The following is a 19,868-nucleotide window of genomic DNA, read 5'->3' on the forward strand; positions in this document are numbered from 1 at the left end:
TTATTATGTTTTAGGAGGTACTCGTAGGTGTTGAAGATTAGTTAAAGTTTTAAAAGTGAAGTAAGATTGGAGATGGATTAATTCAATGAAGCTTGTTCAAGTTTACGGTACCTCGAGTGGATCCCGCCGACAGCGTCATACTACATAGCACATAAGCTGTAGCATACACCCGTCTCGACTACACGTTTCGTAACGTGCTCACGCTACGCCCCTAGTACTTGTTTGTCTAAGACAACCCCAAATCTTTGTAGAAAGCCTCCGTCTTCGGCTCTCTACCCAAAAACTCCGTCAACGACTTCATCTCGTCCTGACTGCCACCCTTCTCTAACACGGTCCTTCTATACCTCCTGCCCTGCTCCGGGTCCATTGGATTCTCCTTGAAAATTGTATAAAACATATCCGTGGAATAAACCTGGGAACTCAAGTAGCCGTAATAACCAGCGTCGTAGCCGCCCATCAAATGGCCGAAAGTAGCTTGGCCGTTACCCCATTCATCGCCCTGCCCTAACACCTCGGGGCCTTCGATTTGGGAGATTTCTTTGCGGAGGGTGTTGTATGTCACTGTTGGATTCAGGGATACGATTTCGTCGTGGGAGGAGGGTTCGTGCATGGTCATGTCGAAGATGCCGAAGTGGAGTTGACGCAGGTTGAACAATGCGTCGTTGACGTGTTTGGTTCGGATGAGAGACTCAATCACGTCGTCTGGGATGCGTTCCGGTGCCGGCGTGCCGGGCGTAGAGGACGATTCTTCCCAAGCTTTGCGGTAATCCTCTGATAGAGTAGAGTAGTGTCGACTCAACGACTTGAGTTGAGACGGCGTCCAGCACCAGTTTTCGAGCATTTGGCTGGGTGCTTCGACAAAGTCACGGACGGTGTTGGTGCCATGGAAGCGAGAGTAGATTGTCTTGGCCACCAAATCGTGAATGCCGTGTCCAAGTTCGTGGAAGAGGGTGACGACTTCATCGTGTTTCAGGAGACTGGGCTTCTTTTCTGTGGGTTTGGAAAAGTTGCACACAAGAGCTGTGGCGGGATAGCGTTTGTTGCCGTTGGATTCGATGAAGCCCTGTAAACATTAGCATACGGTCAATGAATTGTACAACAAGGAGACTTACTGGCTGCAGGTTAAAGTTGGCAGCATGGCCATACTTTCCCTCACGAGGATGCAAATCAAGATACAAATAGCCCACGAATCCACTGCCCTGGGCCTCATCATCCCACACACTAAACAACTGCACATCCTCATGCCAGACAATATCCTCGCCTTTTCCAGTAGGAGAAATGCTAGCCCGGTCATCACCCTTAACTTCAACAAACACCAAACCAAACAGCTCCTCGAAAATCTCCAGCATACCACGGACGGTGGTCTGCAAAGGGAAGAATTCCGAAATCTTCTGATGATCCAACTGATACTCCTTCTCGAGCATCAAGCGGTCATAGAATCGATGGTCCCAGAGGAAATAATGTCCATCAAACTTTTCTCCACGAGATTCAACGTCTGCCTTTTTGAGTTCTTTCAGCTTTTCAATCTCCTTCAATCCACCAGCGGTCAATCTAGACCGTAAATCTCCTAGGAAGGTATCCACAGTCTGCGGTGTTTTGGCCATCTTATCCTCAATTCGGAACGCAGCATGATTCGGGTACCCCAACAATCTCGCCGCCTCATCACGCAGGACCATCGCCTCCTTGAACAGGGGCACATTCGAGTTGCACTTATTCTCATTCCCAATCGACACACGTTTCCGAGTTTCTGCATTCTTTGCATACTTGAGCGTTGGGAAGAGATCCGGATACTTGAACGACAATTTCAGTTTCCCCTCATTCTCACCCGTACCCTTCTCAAGTCCTGACAGCACATCCTCCGGGACACCATCCAGCTCTGCTGGCGTAAACCAGATTCCGCCATTCTCTTCATTGAGCGTCTTCTGAAACTGGATACTCAGCTGACTGAGTCTCTTCTTAATCTCCTTGAACCGATCTCTCTTCGGACCAGCTGGCAATCCCAATCCATTCCGAATATAATCCTTGTGCTCCTTCTCCAGCAACCGTCTCGACTCGGGGTCCAGCTCCTCATTCTTCTTGAGAGCGGCGTCCACCAATTTGAACAAATCCTCTCGCATAGCAGTCTCAATACCAAAGTCATCCAACAACTTCTCCGCCTCACTCGACGCATCCCGCAGCTTCTGATCGGTCGACACAGCCTGATAGAATCCAATGATATGTGCCTCTAGCGTCATCGCATTCTCGTCATGCGCAAGTGGGAGTAGAACATTGCTGAATGTAGCATCTTCCGGTTTCACGCCATTGGCAACCTCGTCTTGAACCTTGCGGGAGCGCGCGATTAGGCGTTTGGTATCCTCGATAATCGACGTGGGTGTTGCAACGAAGGAAGGCGGTGCCTGAGGCGGTTTCTTGAGTAGTTCGGGAGCCATGTTGGATGTTGTAACAGTCCTGATTGTCGCTAGCTGTGATTGTAGATAGAAAGATGGTCTCGATGATAATGGGGAATGCAACTGCTTGAGTAGTGCACTAAGCCTAGACGTAGAAGCGGGGGAGGGGAAACGGAGCGGAGGAGGAGCCAGGATGAGAGCGAAGCTCAGGACGAGCAGGAAGATGAGAAAAGACGGGCTGAAAAGGCGGGGGAGGGATCGATTGGATGACTCCACGTTGTATAGTCTAGACAGAGGATAGTTGATTGTAAGTGGATAGAAGTGGCTTGCTTGGTTGATGTGATGCGTGTGTTGTCAAGCCAACCTTGGGAGCTTCCGGAGGCAGCTAAGTTTGCCTCAGGCTCTATACATAATGCTCCACACAGAGCCAGCGCCAAGACTGTTGATTACTTTGACAAATTACATTTAGTTATAGTTACGTATCCTTATATCGTAGTAGCTACTACTCCATACTCTGTACTCAATTAACGAAGGGATGTGTCAATTTTGTATTGCTGAAATAGACATGTTATGTATTTGCACGATAAAGATACAACCTTCCAACTCCAAAAAGCAATGATAGCAACCGTCTAAACACCAAGTGGCCCAGCAAAGGAAGGAAATCTGGATAAGCTTCTAGGCTTCCCATGAGAGTGATTTATTACAAGGTGAGGTTTTGAACAAAAGAAAAATCATTAAGGTCATCATCGTAACTAAGCAGCATCGGCTGTGGCAACTGGCTGCGGGATTTTAGTGACTTGCTCGCCGGCACGAACGACACGCTGGCCATTGGTGTCGCGGACATAGTCGACATTGGTGTTCTCCTTTTGAGCGCGCTTCCAGATCTCAACTTCGCAGCCTCCACGGATAACACCAACACGCATGGTAGAAAGCAAGTTGTGGGCGGCGTTGGAGTGGAAGTACACACCACCGTTGAACATGGCAGTGGCGTCCTTGCCAATTCCCGAGTTGATCATGGCCCGGCCACCAGGGTGGTCCTTGATAAAGTCGGTCACGTCGTGGATAACACCGGCAATGGCAATCAAGCCACGGCCATTCTTTGCCTGTTCAACATAGTCGTCCCATTCCATAACTGGCAACTGGTCGAGGGGAATGCCCCAGTCGAGCTGAGTACGGCGCTTGTCGAGCTTCTTCTGAAGTTGCTGAAGACGACCCTTTTCGATTTCGTTGGCACGGAACTGCTTCAAGTCATAGGCGAGACCGAGCTGCTTGCAGGTCCAGATGAACCACTTGGTAGGGTCGTACTGGTGCCATTCGATAGCATTACGGTAGTCAGAGGGGAACTCGTGGTGGAAGTTGTGGTATCCTTCGCCGAGGGTAATGAGAGCAGTAATGACGTGGTCACGAGGAGAGTTGCGGTCATCGAATGGCTGGTCACCGAGCCAGTGGGCCAAAGAGTTGACACAGAAAGTAGCCTGCTGGACGAAGAAGATACGCAAAATGCCAGCGTAAACGAAACCGCCCCACCAGTCACCCCAACCAAGACCAGCGACCATCATGGGGAAGACGAGACCCATGAACGCGACGATTTTGATGTAGTGGCGGTGTTGGAATTTGACAATGGGGTCCTCGTTCAAGTCGGTGATGTCAGTGCGGCCAATACGCTTGGGGTTCTGCTTCATGACCATCCATCCCAAGTGCGAGTACAAAAGACCCTTGCGGACTGAGTAGGGATCCTTGTCGGTGTCGGTGTAACGGTGATGAGCACGGTGGCCACGAGCCCACCAGCGGATGGAGCCCTCGACGGCACCACCGCCAGCGGCAGCGAGAAAGATCTGGAGAGGAAGAGTGGCAGAGTAGGAGCAGTGAGCCCAAAGACGGTGGTATCCTAGTCAGGTCAGTCTCGGCCTATTGAATTCAATATATTCGTGGTGTGGCTTACCAGCTGTGATTCCCAGGCCCGTATAGAAGTAGTAGAGAACAGCCCAGACAGCTGTCTTGAGCTGCAAGGGAACCCAGAGTGACTGGATGCATCCATAGAGTGGAATACCGATGATGAAGTACACATTCAACCAGTCGACATGCTTATACCAATTCTTAAGGGTCATTTTTGTGTCGGCGATGTGCACCTTCTTGGTGTCCGCAGCAGGCCGAGGCCTGGCATCTGCAGTGGTAGCAGACATGGCGCTGCTGTGGTTGGTTGTCAGTCGTCAGTCACAGAGATACACACACAATGGATGACAATGACAAAGTGTGAAGCGTATGTGAAGTGACGGTTGAAGGACGACGACCTGGGTGTGAGGAGAGAGAGGTTTTAAAGAGAAGGCGTGGGGAAGACAAAAAAAAAAGAGTGATACAAATAGTAAGCTAGAAAGCATTTGCAAGTAAGGTTGGGCTGGGTCCACCCGCTCCAGTAACGATCGGGCGACGTTGGGGAAGGGATTGTCAGTTGTACTGACCACCTGTTGTTGTTGATACAGCCTCGGCTCCGTTGCGTGGTAGACTGTACTACATAAGTTAGTATGGAGGAGGATTCCTGTATTATTTCTGTTTATCTTTTGTAGCTACAGAGAGTATGCTCAAAGGGTGTAGTCATATCCTAGAAGTTTAAGTTACAAGACTCCTACATGGTTTGAGAGGCCTAATGATGCATAGTCAAGATTATGCACTGAATCTGATATGAGGCAATCCCACCTCACTTCTTATCTCGAGCGACAGGAGATAGCTCGGTAAGACGCATCCGAGAACTGATCCTTGACAGCAGTCACCCGGATTACAATATCACGAGCAACATACCTGGTGTTTCGTTGAGTGTACTACAGAGTATGAGGCAGTTGGTATGCCTGGTGGGCTATCGGTATCGCGAAATCCCAACAATTCCAGATATTGATTGAGCTACGGCCTGTGATTGGCTGGAGTAGGACCTGCATCTGCATTGGGGCCAATCAGATGACGCTAGCGCGTGCTAGTCCTGAAGAAGTTAGTCTGTTATGTATCGACGAGGCCAGACCAGTCGACTGTATCTGCAAGCAGACAGTGAGAGTATTCATATCGTCACGGTCTCGGTCAGGCAGCGTACTCGATATAGAGAGCCAAATGTACCAGATACACGCTGCGTCTCCCCATACAATCCCCTCAATACATCGAGCTGGAAACGGCACCCATCCAGAATAAATAATTGATCGGAGGCTAGCTCCAGTGGCGCAGTGGGGCCGCCCCTTCTGCCCCAACGCTTCCTTCTGGTCTGTAAAGGGCCTAGTGTGAAACACGTGTCCGAGCGCTGTCGGCTTCCGCCTGCCCGTCTCACGTGATGGGAGCCCGAGCTATAATGGACGGGCCTATTGCTGCAAGTATATCTTGTCTAACGTATTTAAGTTAGTTACCTACGGAGTATAACTAATCCGTTCCATGGGCTAAGAAGTTACTAAGAACTAGTTCATGTATCACGTGATTCATGCCTCAGGCAACAATTGCGCACATGGATGCCGAGGCTGTTGACTCTTATCGCCCACCTAGACGAGTTGATGTCATAGCATCAACAATGGTTAGGAAGACTACTTAGTACACTCGACATTTCGATAAATGTGGCGGGAGGATTGAACTTGAGCAAGCAACATGGCGATACAGAACATTCGAGGTAGTACTCCGTAGAAGCACGCACGTAATGCAAAGGATACAAACAGCAGCCTGGCAAACAGTATCTTCGGAAGGAACCACCCAGCCAAATCAAGTAGCTTCTCCATCTGACTTACACAGTAGCACTACATTCCTCGGCTTTGTATGCATTGACACCATCCCCAAGATGCAGAAGTTATTTTAAGTCCCAGGGCATGCTTACCGGTACTCCGAGTCAGGACGAGGAAGCGATCCAAGACCCGTCCCTGGCCAATCCCCAATCTCCATCGTGCATATGGACTTCATTAGCGACGGGAACCGCGGCAAAGGCCCCTAGGATAACAGTGAGGCACCAGTGCTACTCCATACAACGACGAGAAAACGGACAAGCACTAACGAAGTCCGAGTAAAATGGCTGCCCTCATGCTGTGGCTGGAGCTGCGCCACAGTAACTATCTCCTCACTATCTAGCCTCGAATTTTCAGCCTCAAAATCATTTCGGAGATAACACGATACGTTTATAAAAGTCGTTGCCTTGCCCACCTAGCTAGGTAGAATCAAGCGCGTTCCTGATGCAAGGCAGAGAAATGCGACGTATAGCTACAAACGTCCATCCGGTTGCTTGCCAGGCATGGCATCCGAGACATTTGACGGCCTTTGCCAACAAGTATATTCACAACTCTACAACAAACTCGAGAGAAAAGACGACCCCAACTTAAGGTTTGCGACGAATGGAACAGCCGAGCGCATACTTCATAGCGATTTGTTGTTGCGTTTGTTTCAAAGTCTACTCGTTGCAGATTACACAGCTGTACAACAATTCGGACTTACCGAGGATGAGCTCGTTGATAGGGTAGATGATCGAGAGCTTCATAATTTCCTTGCAGTTTTACTGTTTGCCTCGTGTGGTATCGAGGCCGCGAGAAGATTTACCAGGAAACTTGTAGCCCGGAATGAATGGCCTCTGAGAGGCAGAGCAACAGGAAATGAGATTCATCTGTTGCCGGCATCCCGAGATGACCTCTTGCACCTATTCAAGGACAGTGTTGTTGTCGATAAATTCTGCAGTTTGCAAGCATGTTTCAGCACCGTGATCATTCATAACAGACAGGAAGTCGTCGTCGAGAGTCTGACTTCGCAGCGCCTACCATACCTAGAAGAGGAGGAGCTAGGCAGTGGCTCGTTTGGCAAAGTGTTCAAAGTAAAGATAGCCAAGGGACATTTCAAAGACACGCGACATGGAACCTTGAATGCTACGATTATGGACGTTGCCCGCAAGGATTATATCACTACCACACAGTTTGACGGTGAAAAGGAGAGAAACATGATGGAAAGAATACTCACAGGGTCTACTCGAAAATGCGAGAATATCCTAGGAAACTATGGAAGTCTGCGTATAGGGACAAACGCATACAGTCTGTTTATGCCGTGTGCTATTTGTGATCTCAGTGATTATATGACGAAACATCATCCTACCCGACCAAGTAGTGTGCATGAAAAGGCACAAATAGTTTTATCGGCTAAAGGCCTTGCCGAGGGCTTGGACTTTCTTCATAATGAGATGAAAGGGCCGGATCAACAGGATATGGTGTGCTATCACATGGATCTCAAGCCTTCCAATATCTTGATCTTCCGCGATACTGCCTATGACGGTGGTACACGATTTGTATGGAAGTTGAGCGATTTCGGCATGGCACGAGTCAAATATCGAAGACGCGGGCAAACTGTTGAACGGGAAGAAATGGATTTCAATAGCGCTTTCTTGCCACGTATACAGCCAGAAACGGAACGGTCTCCATCCGGGACTCGGAATAGACGCGGAGAGGGCACATATCTACCTCCTGAATCGTTGACATCAACGCGAACTATGACAACAGCCAGTGATGTCTGGGCGTTGGGCTGTGTACTGAGCGTCGTCTTTGCTTATTTGGAAGACGGCGGTGAGGGTGTTGAAAATTATCAACGGAGGAGACTTCGACATGGAGATTCGGATGGATACGATCGATTTTTCGTCCGTGGTAGAAGGTTCACCCCGAACAAAGACCATCCAGAGGTGAACAAGACGCATACCCGGCTTATCAAACAGGCGGCTCATCGACAAGCCGAAGAAATGCATGCAGTCCAATTTATGCTGAGATATTTGGAGCACAGGGTTCTGGTGCTGGATCATAGGAAACGAGACGGTGTTAAGACGGTTAAGGAGAAATTATCTCAAACGTACACCTATTTCAAGACTATGCCGCCTGTTGAGAATCATCCGGAAGAGCACCACACTTGGATGAACAGAATCCGTCATAGAGGGTAGGTCAGAACGTTTTTATTGCAGTGACAAAAGCTGATTGTATAGAATTCGAAGCAGGAACTCTCCACTATCTAATTGGCAGGTTGATTCATGGCAACTGTCGGCGGCTGAAGGCTTAAAAGGCTGCGAAATATCGCCCAAGGGGGATCTGGTTGCGTATTGGAGTGACACCAAAATCAGACTATACAACGAGCTTTCCCTTCCGCCTCAGATGAATTTTGGAGAGCCGCCAGTCGTATCACCAGCCGCTGAATATACTTTAAGCTTGACTGATTGTATTTGGAAGTCTATCGCTTTGACAGATAGGTTTTTGATAGCTTCTACGACGGGTGCTGTTTTTCAGGTGAGTTTTTTTTGCCCCTTCTTTCTTTTTCATACAAAGGGATAATGTTTGTACTAAGGAATAGTGTTATATCTATGATCTGGTCTTTATCCGTCAATACCGGATTACTTTACCGTTGCCGGAAATCTGTCGACTTGCTATTTCACCGGATAGCAAGATGCTGGTCTGTGTCATGCAGAGCAAAGAAGAGGGACAGGAATGCGGTTCGGTATTCCTCGTTCCTATTGAAGAGTTGATAGAAGAGGCACCAAGACAGTAAGCCTTTCTTTCATCCTTACGGTTCGTTTCTAACAGTTGACTAGGATGACACCGTCGACTCAGGGGTCGTCTGAAAGTGAAGGCAGTTTATCAAGACGAGGGCTGCCCCATGACTCGACCACACTGAGACTCGACTGGTCTGCAAGTGATATTACCTATATATCGTACCCGACATATGATGAAGTATATTTGATAGTGCAGCCGCAGATTACAGCCCGAAGTCGCGAGAATGAAATCCCAATCATTCACTTATCACTCAAATCTAGACCAAGACTTTTGCAGACTGTTCTCGTCAGGTCGCAGGGACTCGACCCTGGTAACACAGTCGGTCTATTTACTGCATTCACAGCATTCCGTCAACAACAAGCGATGTGTGCGTTTATAGCTCGAGAAAAACAGTTGTATATTCAGAACCTTGCGGAACCCGGAAGTATTGCCGTTGAAAACACCATCAAGAATTACCGTGTCTTGAAGTTGGTGATGGATTGGAACGACAGAAAAATATTCGCCTTGGGCACACCCTCCGGTACCAATCGAGTCTACCTACTGGAAATGACTGTCCCGCAATCCGAAGTGGACAAAGTTACTGTCACAGAACTCGTGTCTCTACCAGGTCTATCGCAAGATGACGAGTTTACGCAAGTTCTCTCGTCAAGCTTCTCCCAACACGGAGGGGATTACATTTTGGTAGCGGCGCTTACAAATGCAAGTCGACGCTGGATATATCGCATTTCACTACCGGATTCTTCAACGGCAGCTTAGTATAATCTAAATCAAACACCAGTCGCTCTATCAGTCATTTTGTTCCCCGTCAATCTCCGCGTTAGTTTTCGTATGTTGAGATCCGCCGTCATCCACTTCTTAGGCGCCATTGTGCGGAAGAATGCCTCGTGGCTGGAAAGCCAGTTGTACATGATAAATGTAGCCACTGTTAGCAGAATGGCGCTTACGACGAAGATCCAGATCATGGGTGTTCCGATGATTGTGTCGTCTTGTTGATTCATAGCGAAGAAGTTCATTCCAAAGAAGGACTTGGCCACATTAGTCATATCGTCGTATAGTTAAATCAATGAAGCGGGAACTTACAGTGAGAAACGAGGCCGGCAAATACAGCAACGTCAGCGTCGTTAGGAAAACGGCTGACCGATTGAGTTGCAGCATGTTCCCATTCTGTTCGTTGGCGAGCACCTGGTCTCGAAACAGGAGTGTATCCGCCAATAACTGCGCCGTCATCTGCACGCGTTGCCGTAGATGTGTCGCTGTGCGAGAGTACGTCTCGCATTGCCGCTTAATATTCTTGAGTTTTTGGGTCTCCTGGTTTACGTCCAATGCCACAGCGGTATTCAGTTCAGTAAGCACATCCCCCGCCGCGTCCAAAATAGTCGGAATCTGCAAAAAGTCTTTCTGAATACTAATCAACGTACTCAGATGTCCATGTCCGACCCTCAACTCTTCATTGATATATGACGCAGATGCCGTGTTTGCAATCGGTAGGAACCGCCGTTCCAGTGAAGCAATGTAATGTCTCCACGCCGGGACATATGTCGTGAATAGTGTTTGATGCAGCCAGAATGACGACTTGCTGTCATCGGATTGGAGATGGAGGAGCAACGACTGATGCAGCTTCGACTTTGGCATGGGGTTAAACACAATATACAAACTCTGCTTCGTCTTGCGATTGAATCGATGATAGACCCCGCTCTGACGCATAGTCCATTCATCTTCCAAGGGTTTATACTCGGGATATCGAATTGTATACGCCACATCTTCCTTTTATCAGCTTCATCCTTTTTGTTTTTTCTTATAATTTATGTATAGTACATACCGACGAAATCACCATCCTCAGTCTGACTAAAAGGCAGGCAAAAAACCATTTCAGTCTTTAGATTGCGCGTGTAGAATACGGACGTCAAGTCCCATAGCGTCTCCGCATTTTGTACGCTGATGTTGTGAGCGTCTATGATGCTTTGTAGCATTTCGGGGGTGAGTTGGAGGGGTTGGAAGGAGTTGCGTTGACATATTGATCTTCCTTTTGTTAGTTCGCAGTACTATGGGGGCGGAGGGGAGCAGGGGGGGACAGACATGTAGCGCGATGTATAGCTTTTGTTGTTTGGGGAATTGAGATGCGTTGTTAGAGATGCGCCGTCTTTAAATTCGGAATGTTTTATCCTTTGTTCCGCTGCTTGCGCTGGTTGTTGAGGAACAAGATCAATAATCTCCACCGGCTCAAGGAGCTCTATGTCGGTAGTGAAGCAATTATTGCTTTGACTCATATTGAGCTTATCAGAAGTGTAAGCCACCAAATCGATGGATCGATAGATCGATAGATAAGAGGAGATGGAATTGAGCAGAGTATCAATTTATTTACAATAACAAGACAGAATGCGATGCACTTAAGCGCCGTTTAATGAGACGGGAAAAATGAAAAAACAGGCCAGACCAGTCCGTCTTAGCCTCCTAAAATCAGCCAAGGCTAACTCCTATGGACCTATGCCTCGGGCGGCGATCCCCTCCAGGCTATGTTAGATCAGACCATTTGCCGCAGTGAGTCCGTTGGTGTCAGTGGTGCTGCTCAGCCTCCACAAGTCGTACTCCATGGATCAAGTCGATCATTTCTGGCGAACCGAACTAAAGTTATTGCGTAAACGATTAATAAATCATCGTTCAACTAGTCTGCCTTAGAAGGATGGATGCTTACTCGAGTTCATCCTATCACACACAACCGTTAGCCAAAATATACTCTGTAATATGTACTAGGACAGTGGTAAATGGAGGGGCACACATACATCCCCAATAGCCCTTGGGGCCACAAAATGCCACTGGTCATCTCTCATCTATTCGCCACAATAACCATTACCAGTCAGCATCCACTTTCGAGTAGTAGTATTTACTCTCAAGGCACGTTTTGGGATAGGGCTGACATACCTCAATACTAAAATCCGTCTGGTCCGGAAACAACTTCTCGAGTAGCGCTTGCAGGGCTGGTCTGTATAAATAATTTTTCGTCGTGTTCTGGGCAACGGGCTTTGAGGCTTGTTGATTTTGGTCGGCGCATTTGGTGGTTGTGTTGGTGGAGGTTCGGAATAGCATTTTGTTTTTTGTCGTTCTTCCTCTCTTTTCTTTACTCGATGATGGGTTCTGATGGTTGGTAACTTGGCATGGATTATCGGAGAATTTAGGCCTTATCACCTGAATCTGTGTAGTGTGGTGTGGACTGCTAGGCAAGATGAGATGGGCCTAGTGGAACGAAACAACAGGATGAATGTAACGTGTAGATTCCGCTTTAACTGGATATTTAAATTCCCCGTTTAAATATGTATCAAGCAGAGCCTCCTCTTATCACTATCGATCGATTATCAATAAGGACACGTCAAAACGGAATGATAATGCCTTGGGTTAGCAGACCTAGTCGTGTGATACTACATACTGCTTATAGGTCAAATATGATTGGCTGCGGGCTAGTGCCAGTGTATAGCTGAACATTACAACCGCCCTGAGAGCACGTCAAGGAGGATTCCCGACCGGTGGATAATAGGCAGCGATCATTCAACTAGGCATTTTAATTAAATATGTCGTCGGCAAGAAAGATATCTAGGTAGGAAGTAATAATATGTGTACCTGTACCTAGAGGCTAGGTACTCACATTACCACGGATCTCGTCAATGGGTCTGACAAGGTTCGGCCCGTGCGGGGCATCAATTAGGGTTAGGGTCATAGCATTCATACTTCTATCATCTACCGCCCTTCGAAATCTCCACTCCGTGACAAACGAGTGTATTCCGTGAAATTGATAACTGGTTGGAATGAATTTTATTTTCTCAACTGAGCACCTTGCAGTTACTGCCTACACGGGGTCCATAGTCTCATCGTGATCGAATCGTACGATTGATACACGACCTTGTTCATGTCCCATTACCAGTACATACACCATACCAAAGACGCACTATAACCGTCTTCATATGCAGCTGCTATAACCCTCCCATCCATGCTAAACGATAAGCATCTAGTGTATCCGAGAGGACCATCAAGTGTCCGTAGCAATTCTCCGGTCTTTGCATCCCAGAGACGAATGAGCGGACCATGAGGGTCTGGGTTTAGATCGCAACCACCTCCAATTATCCAGACACGACCGAATATCAGCTGAGAGACGCAGATGCCAAAAGCTACTGTCTGCTGTGAACGCCATATTGCTAATTGTGCTTGTCCAGAATCTCGATATTACTCCCTGAACGCGAAGCAGCCATGAGACCGCCATCGGTGAGAGAACCATCGCCTGTGGATGTCAATAGGTCTCCTTTGGGTGTGCAAAAGCCACCGTCAATTTTCCGTACGAAGACTCCAGCGGCTGACTCCCAGAGATGCAGGCTTGTCGCTGCCCGTCGATGCCGGGAATCCGATTTCAGTCAAATGGTCTATTGTTCCGAGAAGGGCCCCAGTGCCCGCATGCCAAAGATTGATCATATTGTCCATTGCTGCAGAGGCCAGAATTTGCCCATTTGGGTGCTCACCCTATCACGATGTCCAATTGACAGGTCTCAGTGGCGGGTGCTGATTTCGGGCATCGAGAGTCCTGTTGCGACATCCCATGTCGTGACCTGCCCTATGTAGGACACGGAAATCAGCACTTTAAAATCTCATGAGGGGCTGTTAGGGTTAGGGTTAATAATATTGATACTTGCAAAAGAGCACCTGCATTTATGAGTATTTTGTGCCCCCTTTTTGTAAGAAATCCATAATTCTAAGCTCGTGACAATAGATATGAACGTTCAGATGAGATACAAACGGATGATAAGTCGGCAATTCCGACTCGGTGCATCGTTCCATATGAGGAACCGTCCAAGCCACACTACTCAGACTAATTCCTCGAGTACAAACCCGCATCCAATCAATTCTATCCAAACCAGAAACCTAGGACGAGAGCAGTATGGTTATCCGAGCCTGTCCGTGCCCACTCCCGCTAAGATTCGATTCTGTATGGCTTGATCTGCATACTCCGTACAGACTTTAGTCACTTTACTACATACGGGGTGGTGCCTCCGCACTTTTCAGGTCACATAGCCTCGTGGTTCAGCCTCATATTCGTACATAACGTATCTATCGATTCATGATGATTCAAACTTGGAAGAACTACCGTAACAATTGACAACGACAAATGGATCTAGACAAGCATGTCACAATCAGAAGACTATCCAGCCTGGTTCTCGCAACTAGACTGGACTAATGGCTGGTTTCAGTTGAATCGGCCTAATCCAACTCCCTCCGAAAATGATAATGACCACGACCACGACCATGAGCATGCAGATAATACGCCAACAGCGATAAAAAGACAGGAGTCAAAACCGCTTTTCCCACCTCAATCTCCTCCTTTGCTCTACCAACCACACTCCCAATCCGGGCAGTCTCAATCAGACCAGCTAGGCGATGAAGATACCGGAACAGGCACAATCGAATGGATCCAGCAACCCCCCATCGTCATCCCTGTCAGACCAAGTAGAGACCGAATCACAAAACGTCGTTTGCGCGGGATTCATCTTTTCGTACGCCCATTTCCTATCACTTACTCCATTAACGTACACACACTGACACATTGGATAGATGCTAACAATAAACGGCACCCTCGGCACAGGCCTCTATTGGCGAGGCGGCCAAATCCTTGAACTCGGCGGCCCTCTCGCCGTTCTTTTGTCATTCCTGCTCGTTGGCCTCCTCGCCTGGGCCGTAATGCAATGCATCACCGAAATGCTCTGTATCTGGCCCATCCCAGGCGCGTTGTCCGTGTACGTCAGCGAATTCGTCGACATGGAGCTTGGTATAGTTGTCGGCGTAACGTATTGGTTTACGTACTCGGTCTCATTTTCGGCGTTGGTGGCTACTTCCGCCGCGGAGCTTGTTTTCTGGCCTGTGGTAAATGATAGCAAGAGTTTTCAGGGGTTGGTGATTTATTTTGCGATTCCAGTTCTTTTGATTTTGGTGAACGCATTTAGTATTGGCGTACGTCCATATCCTACTAGGGTACCCCCTACTTTGGCGGGTGAGGCTGACGGAGCGCTAGATCTATCGACACGTGGAGTTGTACACGGGGATAATCAAGATATGCTTTCTTGTGGTCATATTCGTGTTTTTGATTATATTGAAGTTCATGGGTTAGTATTCCATTACGTCCATGTATGCTTGATAAAGCTAACGGCCCAGATCCACCGGATCAAACTGTTCGCCAGCCCTTGAATACCGAAAGTATGTCTCTCCTCTACACCCATGAATACATATGAGACATAATCTAACCTTGTAACTGATTAGATTGGTCTCTTGTGCTCGTTTTCGACCACAATGCCGCTCCCAACTGGGCCACAGCTTTCATGTACCCCCCCCCTCCCCCCTTCCCTTTTACATCTGTCACAACGTACTAAATGTAGAACAGAATGTCCATCTCAATTGCAACATTCGCCTACGTCGGCGTCGAAATCGTCGCCGCCTCCGCCTTGGAAGTCCAATGGCCCCGACGCGTAAAAACAGATCTTTCTTCTTCCTCCCACCGCTCCAACGACACCCTAATCGGGAATACTGTCAAATTCTCCGCAATCTGGATCTCCGTCATGGCCACGCTTGCATACACACTGACAAGCGTGCTCGCAACACTAGAAATACCCTGGGATGACTGCCAACTTCCGCGCCTCAGCTGGGTGACTACCACTCAATGCACCAGCCCTTCAACCGACATGTCCGCCCCATCAGCAGAGACAGGAATAGCGGAGCAAACATCTTCCGTCTTCGTCGCGATCGCTTCTAGATCCCAAATCCCGCATCTGGGCGATATATTCAACCTCTTCCTCGTGTTTACCTGTCTCAGCTGCGCAAGCACAAACCTCTACGTCGCCTCGCGCGCACTGTTCGGTTTGACGAGTCGGTTGGATGATGGGCGCGACCAACCCTGGTATTTGCGAGCAATGGCCTACTTCGGCAAGACAGATAGTCACAACGTGCCCCGGAGAGCGATGATCTTTTCTGCGTTTGCGTTTTGGTGGGTTCCGTTTTTACAGCTGAGGGCTGGCACGGGGACAGATAATCCTATTGGAATGGTACGTACCCTTTTTCACCTCTACTCCTTGGAAGAAGGGATATGTGCTAATTGATGGTGGGCGGGGGGTTAGTTCGTCGAAATCCTAGCAGAAATGGGCTCAGTCGGAATCCTGATTGTCTGGGCCTGTAACTGTCTCGCTTTTATACGCTATTACCACTGGTGCGCCCTTCCCTCCCTTTTGATCATACACATACACAAACTAATCTAACATTGAATGGACGGATAGTATATCAACCCACCGCGAAGCCCTCGAGCGCGAAGGCATCTCCCTCGTCCGCCGCTGGAGCACAAAACATCCCACCGACTACCCCTACCGCGGCAGCGGACAACCCTTTCTCGCCTACGCGGCGCTCGCAGGATGCATGTTTGTGCTTGTTGTTGCGAATAGTGCTGCGTTGTGGGGTGGGTTTTATGTTATGCCATTTTTGAGTAGTTATCTCATTGTACGCCGTCCCCCCTTCCCCCCTTCCCCTTTACTCCTCAAATGGTGTCGGTAAATGCTAACAGGCGCGGTTGCTTGGGGTAGGTGATGGTGTTCATTGTGCTGCTGGTAGGCATGAAGCTCAAGAGAGGCGGGAAATGGGCGTTTGTGGACTTGACAAATGAGCAGAAGGTAATTAGGAAGATTAATAATTTGCATAGTATTCGGTTGGGGGCGACTTAATCACCCGCGGTTGCTGCAGGATTTAGATGAGTATAGCATAGTGTTAGGTATTTAGATTAATGGGTTGTACATAATTAAAACTATACATATTTGAGAATCATGGATCATGGATCATGTATCTTGCATCATGTATCGAGGTAGATCTTGTGCATATATACGAACAGATCAAACCTGCTCTTCTCCCCTGACTTCATCCTGTATAAGCTCAGGCATAGCCTCACTACCAGCCCATCCCTCTGTGGAAGTCAAATCCGCATACCCCGTTGCTCTAAAGAAAGCATGACGACGACTCCTCGCTGCCCATGCCCAGCCATCACTTCGTCGGAGCGGTACATGATACATGTGGAATCCGATATAGGCAAAAAATATGCCTACTACGGAGCCGGAGATGATGTCAAAGCCGGCGTGGCGATGGTCATGGTACCGCGAGCATGCAACAAAGAAAGCGACGCAGACGGGGACGAAGGCCAGGATTTGCAGGTAAACTGGTGGTGCAGCACCTTGGTGACGGGGAGACGATGATACGGGGGTTGTTGAGACGCTTGCTTGTTCAGCCTCGGTCTTTTGGATTCGGCTTGTTGCTGCAGGTGTCCTCGCGCCAAAAGGCAAGGGACCGATATACGGGAACGCAATTGAGAACTTGGCGCATAGCCAGAGTGTCAAATATAGCATACCCGCGAACGAAACTACACTCATTAGCACGACTCAACCTCCATCAGGGTTTCAAGAAAGGCGTACAAGAAGAATGCCCACTAGGCCAGGCCGCAAACCCATCCTTCTTCAAATTATTCCCCTGATTCCTACAAATCTCGTAGGTCACGAAAGTCGGGGCCCCCTGTAAAAGCTCTCCCAACCCACCGACCGCATACGTCGCTATTTTCGAGAGGTCCGGATCACATCTCGCAATAAGATCTGGACGTGGTTTTCCGATTAGATCCTTTAGTCCCTCCGTAGCCGTGAATGTGGCTGCGAGAGCAAGCGCAAGCCCCATCCATCCTGCGTTCCATTCCCACACTTTCCGGCGCCAGGTCAGAGCCAATGGTGCTTTGCGTAGTGCGCGTAGATTGCTGGGGACGAACAACAGGCTGAAAACAAGGATTATAGCGGCTGGGATCACGAGACCAATGACGATGAGAAGACCGGACGAGACGGTGTCGTGGGCGGCGTAGGGCAAGGAAATGGCTGGATCAGTGAGGGAAAAGGGTCGTTGGGCGGGTGTCAGATTTGCGAATCCGCCGCCGATGCCAGCGACGCCGCTGATTCTGTCAGAAGACGGTCACGAGACAAGATGTTAGGAAACTCACACAATGAGGATCCAGTCGAGGATGTACGATGATATCAGCAATGCCGAGATGCGCGCTATGGCGGGCTTGACCTGGTCGGTTGACATGTTGGCTCTCCAATATCGTGAATATCAATGCCTATTCGTCGATGGTCATAATGGTGAGGAAGAGAAGAAGAAGGAGGTGGTGAAGCAGAAATATCAATCCTTGCAAGGGAGAAACTCTAAACGATGTCACCAAGTACCGTCGATTCGCTGAGGGGCGGCGCAGGGACCTTTCAGCCACAGTCTTCAATAGAACTTGCGGCTATGATCGACGGCGGCTATTCGCTTGTGGCAGTGCTTATGGCAATGCTTGGGTAACTTATACTACGAACGTAGTATGTTCGGAGTACACTTGTCAAGGATTGGCATACGGAATATCGTTGCGCCGACTCACGCGTCTTTGTGAAGCTTGCCATCTTGAATGTTTTTGTGTTGTGTTTTTGCACGGCCCAATTGTCGGAAACCTTATTTCCAAGGCATTCCATTCTGTCGGCTGGGCGGAGCAATTAATTGTATCCTCGTCGACCTGCCATAGGATGGGTTCAGAATCTTCAGATGATGGCGGCCCATACACTGGAATTACATGAGATTCATTCTATGCATGTCAGTCTGGATTGAATGAAGAGCATCGCCGCTTCTCGTCCGATGCCCTAGAGCTACGTAGTTACGTAGTTGCGTTGCAGCCAGGATCGGTCCGTCCCGGTTGACTTTTTCTCATCTTTTTCATCTTCTCCGACCATCTGGAAATATACGATCGGCAAGTCGACTGACTAGCTGCGTGGCGAATATGCAGAATCTCAGAATTTGATGCCGTTAGGCGACAAACACAGAAAACGTGGTGTTGACACCAGACTACGTGACTAAGTCTATAGAGACTGGGCGACCAAGGGTATCGGCGTGTCCCGACGGCGTATCTCAAGCCTATCTAGGGGCTAAGCTACGAACAGCTGCTAATTGGTCCCCGCGATCAGTGCGTATCAAACTCTCAATGTTAAAATGTTAATTATTGTTGTCAATTTATGGGGATTCTGAACTTATGATTTGATAAACTGATAAATTGAAATATTCCGACCGTGAATACTCGTAGATTAATGCATTCATTCGATGGCCGTTGGCCCCCGTGACACATTGTGCCTCAGGCCACCCCCGAGCCCTAGCCCTAACTCTTCCACAGTGGCGCAAACACCAAAGCGAATTTTCAAGGAATGTCAAGAATGGAGTATCGCCATGATCAATTCCCACGAGTAATTGTCAATTGACCTACCGTCTGGAAGGCCAAAGAGCGCTATCGGGCTTGGCCAGGTTCCTAAAACTTCCTAAGCAGACCTTAAGCGGAGCTTGATTAGTGTGCAAAAAGGCACTTTCCGAGCCTGTCAGCAGCCAGAGTCTTATCGTCTCCCACTAGCACTAATCAACTCTAGGCTGGCCATTGGTCAACGAAGTTGAACGAACATCGTACAGAGCTAAACGTGGTAAGCACGCATGGAATTCCCCAATGGAGCCCGGTTTATCAGCTTGGTGGGTCTGGCTATCTCTTAGCTTAATTCGAACCACTTTTGCTGCAGGCAAATTTACAGCTTCACATCGAGTAATACGAATTTTGCCCGTCGCTATTTCTACAGTCTGTTAATGTATCCCGATAAACGGTGTCTAGACTCTAGACAACGGACTTCGGCGCGTTCTTCCTCTGCACCACTGACACACCTATATAACGATCCCGTTATTCGCTTGGAACTGCTTCAATCCCGGTTTATCTACAACCCTAACTAATAATCCTCGTTGATCGATGGGTATAATACCGCGCTTTTATCGTCAGCTTTGAAATACTTAACCCTCTACCCCTACCCTGCTTTGATTTATTCAATACCCTTTATTTTTCCGGCATACCCTTTCC

The 19,868-nt window shown here is 48.5% G+C and overlaps 7 protein-coding genes across 7 annotated transcripts; 2 read left to right on the plus strand and 5 right to left on the minus strand.

Annotated features, from left to right (window-relative positions):
- Positions 1–226: 226 nt before the first annotated feature.
- EYB26_003666 (uncharacterized protein) lies at positions 227–2,429 on the minus strand (the record flags this gene model as incomplete). Its single annotated transcript, XM_054262960.1, has 2 exons — positions 227–1,063; positions 1,113–2,429. The coding sequence occupies 2 exons, from the start codon at positions 2,427–2,429 to the stop codon at positions 227–229; spliced, it is 2,154 nt and encodes a 717-aa protein (XP_054118935.1).
- A 710-nt stretch (positions 2,430–3,139) lies between these two features.
- On the minus strand, positions 3,140–4,570 carry EYB26_003667 (uncharacterized protein; the record flags this gene model as incomplete). Its single annotated transcript, XM_054262961.1, has 2 exons — positions 3,140–4,275; positions 4,330–4,570. 2 exons carry the CDS (start codon positions 4,568–4,570, stop codon positions 3,140–3,142), a joined length of 1,377 nt encoding a protein of 458 aa, XP_054118936.1.
- Positions 4,571–6,633: 2,063 nt separating this feature from the next.
- Positions 6,634–9,667, plus strand: EYB26_003668 (uncharacterized protein; the record flags this gene model as incomplete). Its single annotated transcript, XM_054262962.1, has 4 exons — positions 6,634–8,303; positions 8,362–8,647; positions 8,712–8,902; positions 8,950–9,667. The coding sequence occupies 4 exons, from the start codon at positions 6,634–6,636 to the stop codon at positions 9,665–9,667; spliced, it is 2,865 nt and encodes a 954-aa protein (XP_054118937.1).
- Positions 9,668–9,678: 11 nt separating this feature from the next.
- Positions 9,679–11,178, minus strand: EYB26_003669 (uncharacterized protein; the record flags this gene model as incomplete). Its single annotated transcript, XM_054262963.1, has 4 exons — positions 9,679–9,936; positions 9,992–10,671; positions 10,731–10,930; positions 10,988–11,178. The coding sequence occupies 4 exons, from the start codon at positions 11,176–11,178 to the stop codon at positions 9,679–9,681; spliced, it is 1,329 nt and encodes a 442-aa protein (XP_054118938.1).
- Positions 11,179–11,514: 336 nt separating this feature from the next.
- EYB26_003670 (uncharacterized protein) lies at positions 11,515–11,995 on the minus strand (the record flags this gene model as incomplete). Its single annotated transcript, XM_054262964.1, has 4 exons — positions 11,515–11,533; positions 11,604–11,614; positions 11,692–11,739; positions 11,831–11,995. 4 exons carry the CDS (start codon positions 11,993–11,995, stop codon positions 11,515–11,517), a joined length of 243 nt encoding a protein of 80 aa, XP_054118939.1.
- A 2,078-nt stretch (positions 11,996–14,073) lies between these two features.
- On the plus strand, positions 14,074–16,647 carry EYB26_003671 (uncharacterized protein; the record flags this gene model as incomplete). The annotated part of the gene is made up of 9 exons (XM_054262965.1): positions 14,074–14,442; positions 14,501–14,896; positions 14,958–15,048; positions 15,098–15,139; positions 15,203–15,263; positions 15,324–15,981; positions 16,054–16,142; positions 16,210–16,426; positions 16,510–16,647. 9 exons carry the CDS (start codon positions 14,074–14,076, stop codon positions 16,645–16,647), a joined length of 2,061 nt encoding a protein of 686 aa, XP_054118940.1.
- Positions 16,648–16,812: 165 nt separating this feature from the next.
- Positions 16,813–18,037, minus strand: EYB26_003672 (uncharacterized protein; the record flags this gene model as incomplete). Its single annotated transcript, XM_054262966.1, has 3 exons — positions 16,813–17,333; positions 17,386–17,903; positions 17,952–18,037. The coding sequence occupies 3 exons, from the start codon at positions 18,035–18,037 to the stop codon at positions 16,813–16,815; spliced, it is 1,125 nt and encodes a 374-aa protein (XP_054118941.1).
- Between the last annotated feature and the right edge of the window lie 1,831 nt (positions 18,038–19,868).

This window comes from Talaromyces marneffei, chromosome 2 (genome assembly GCF_009556855.1).
Source record: "Talaromyces marneffei chromosome 2, complete sequence".
NCBI classification, from domain to species: domain Eukaryota; kingdom Fungi; phylum Ascomycota; class Eurotiomycetes; order Eurotiales; family Trichocomaceae; genus Talaromyces; species Talaromyces marneffei.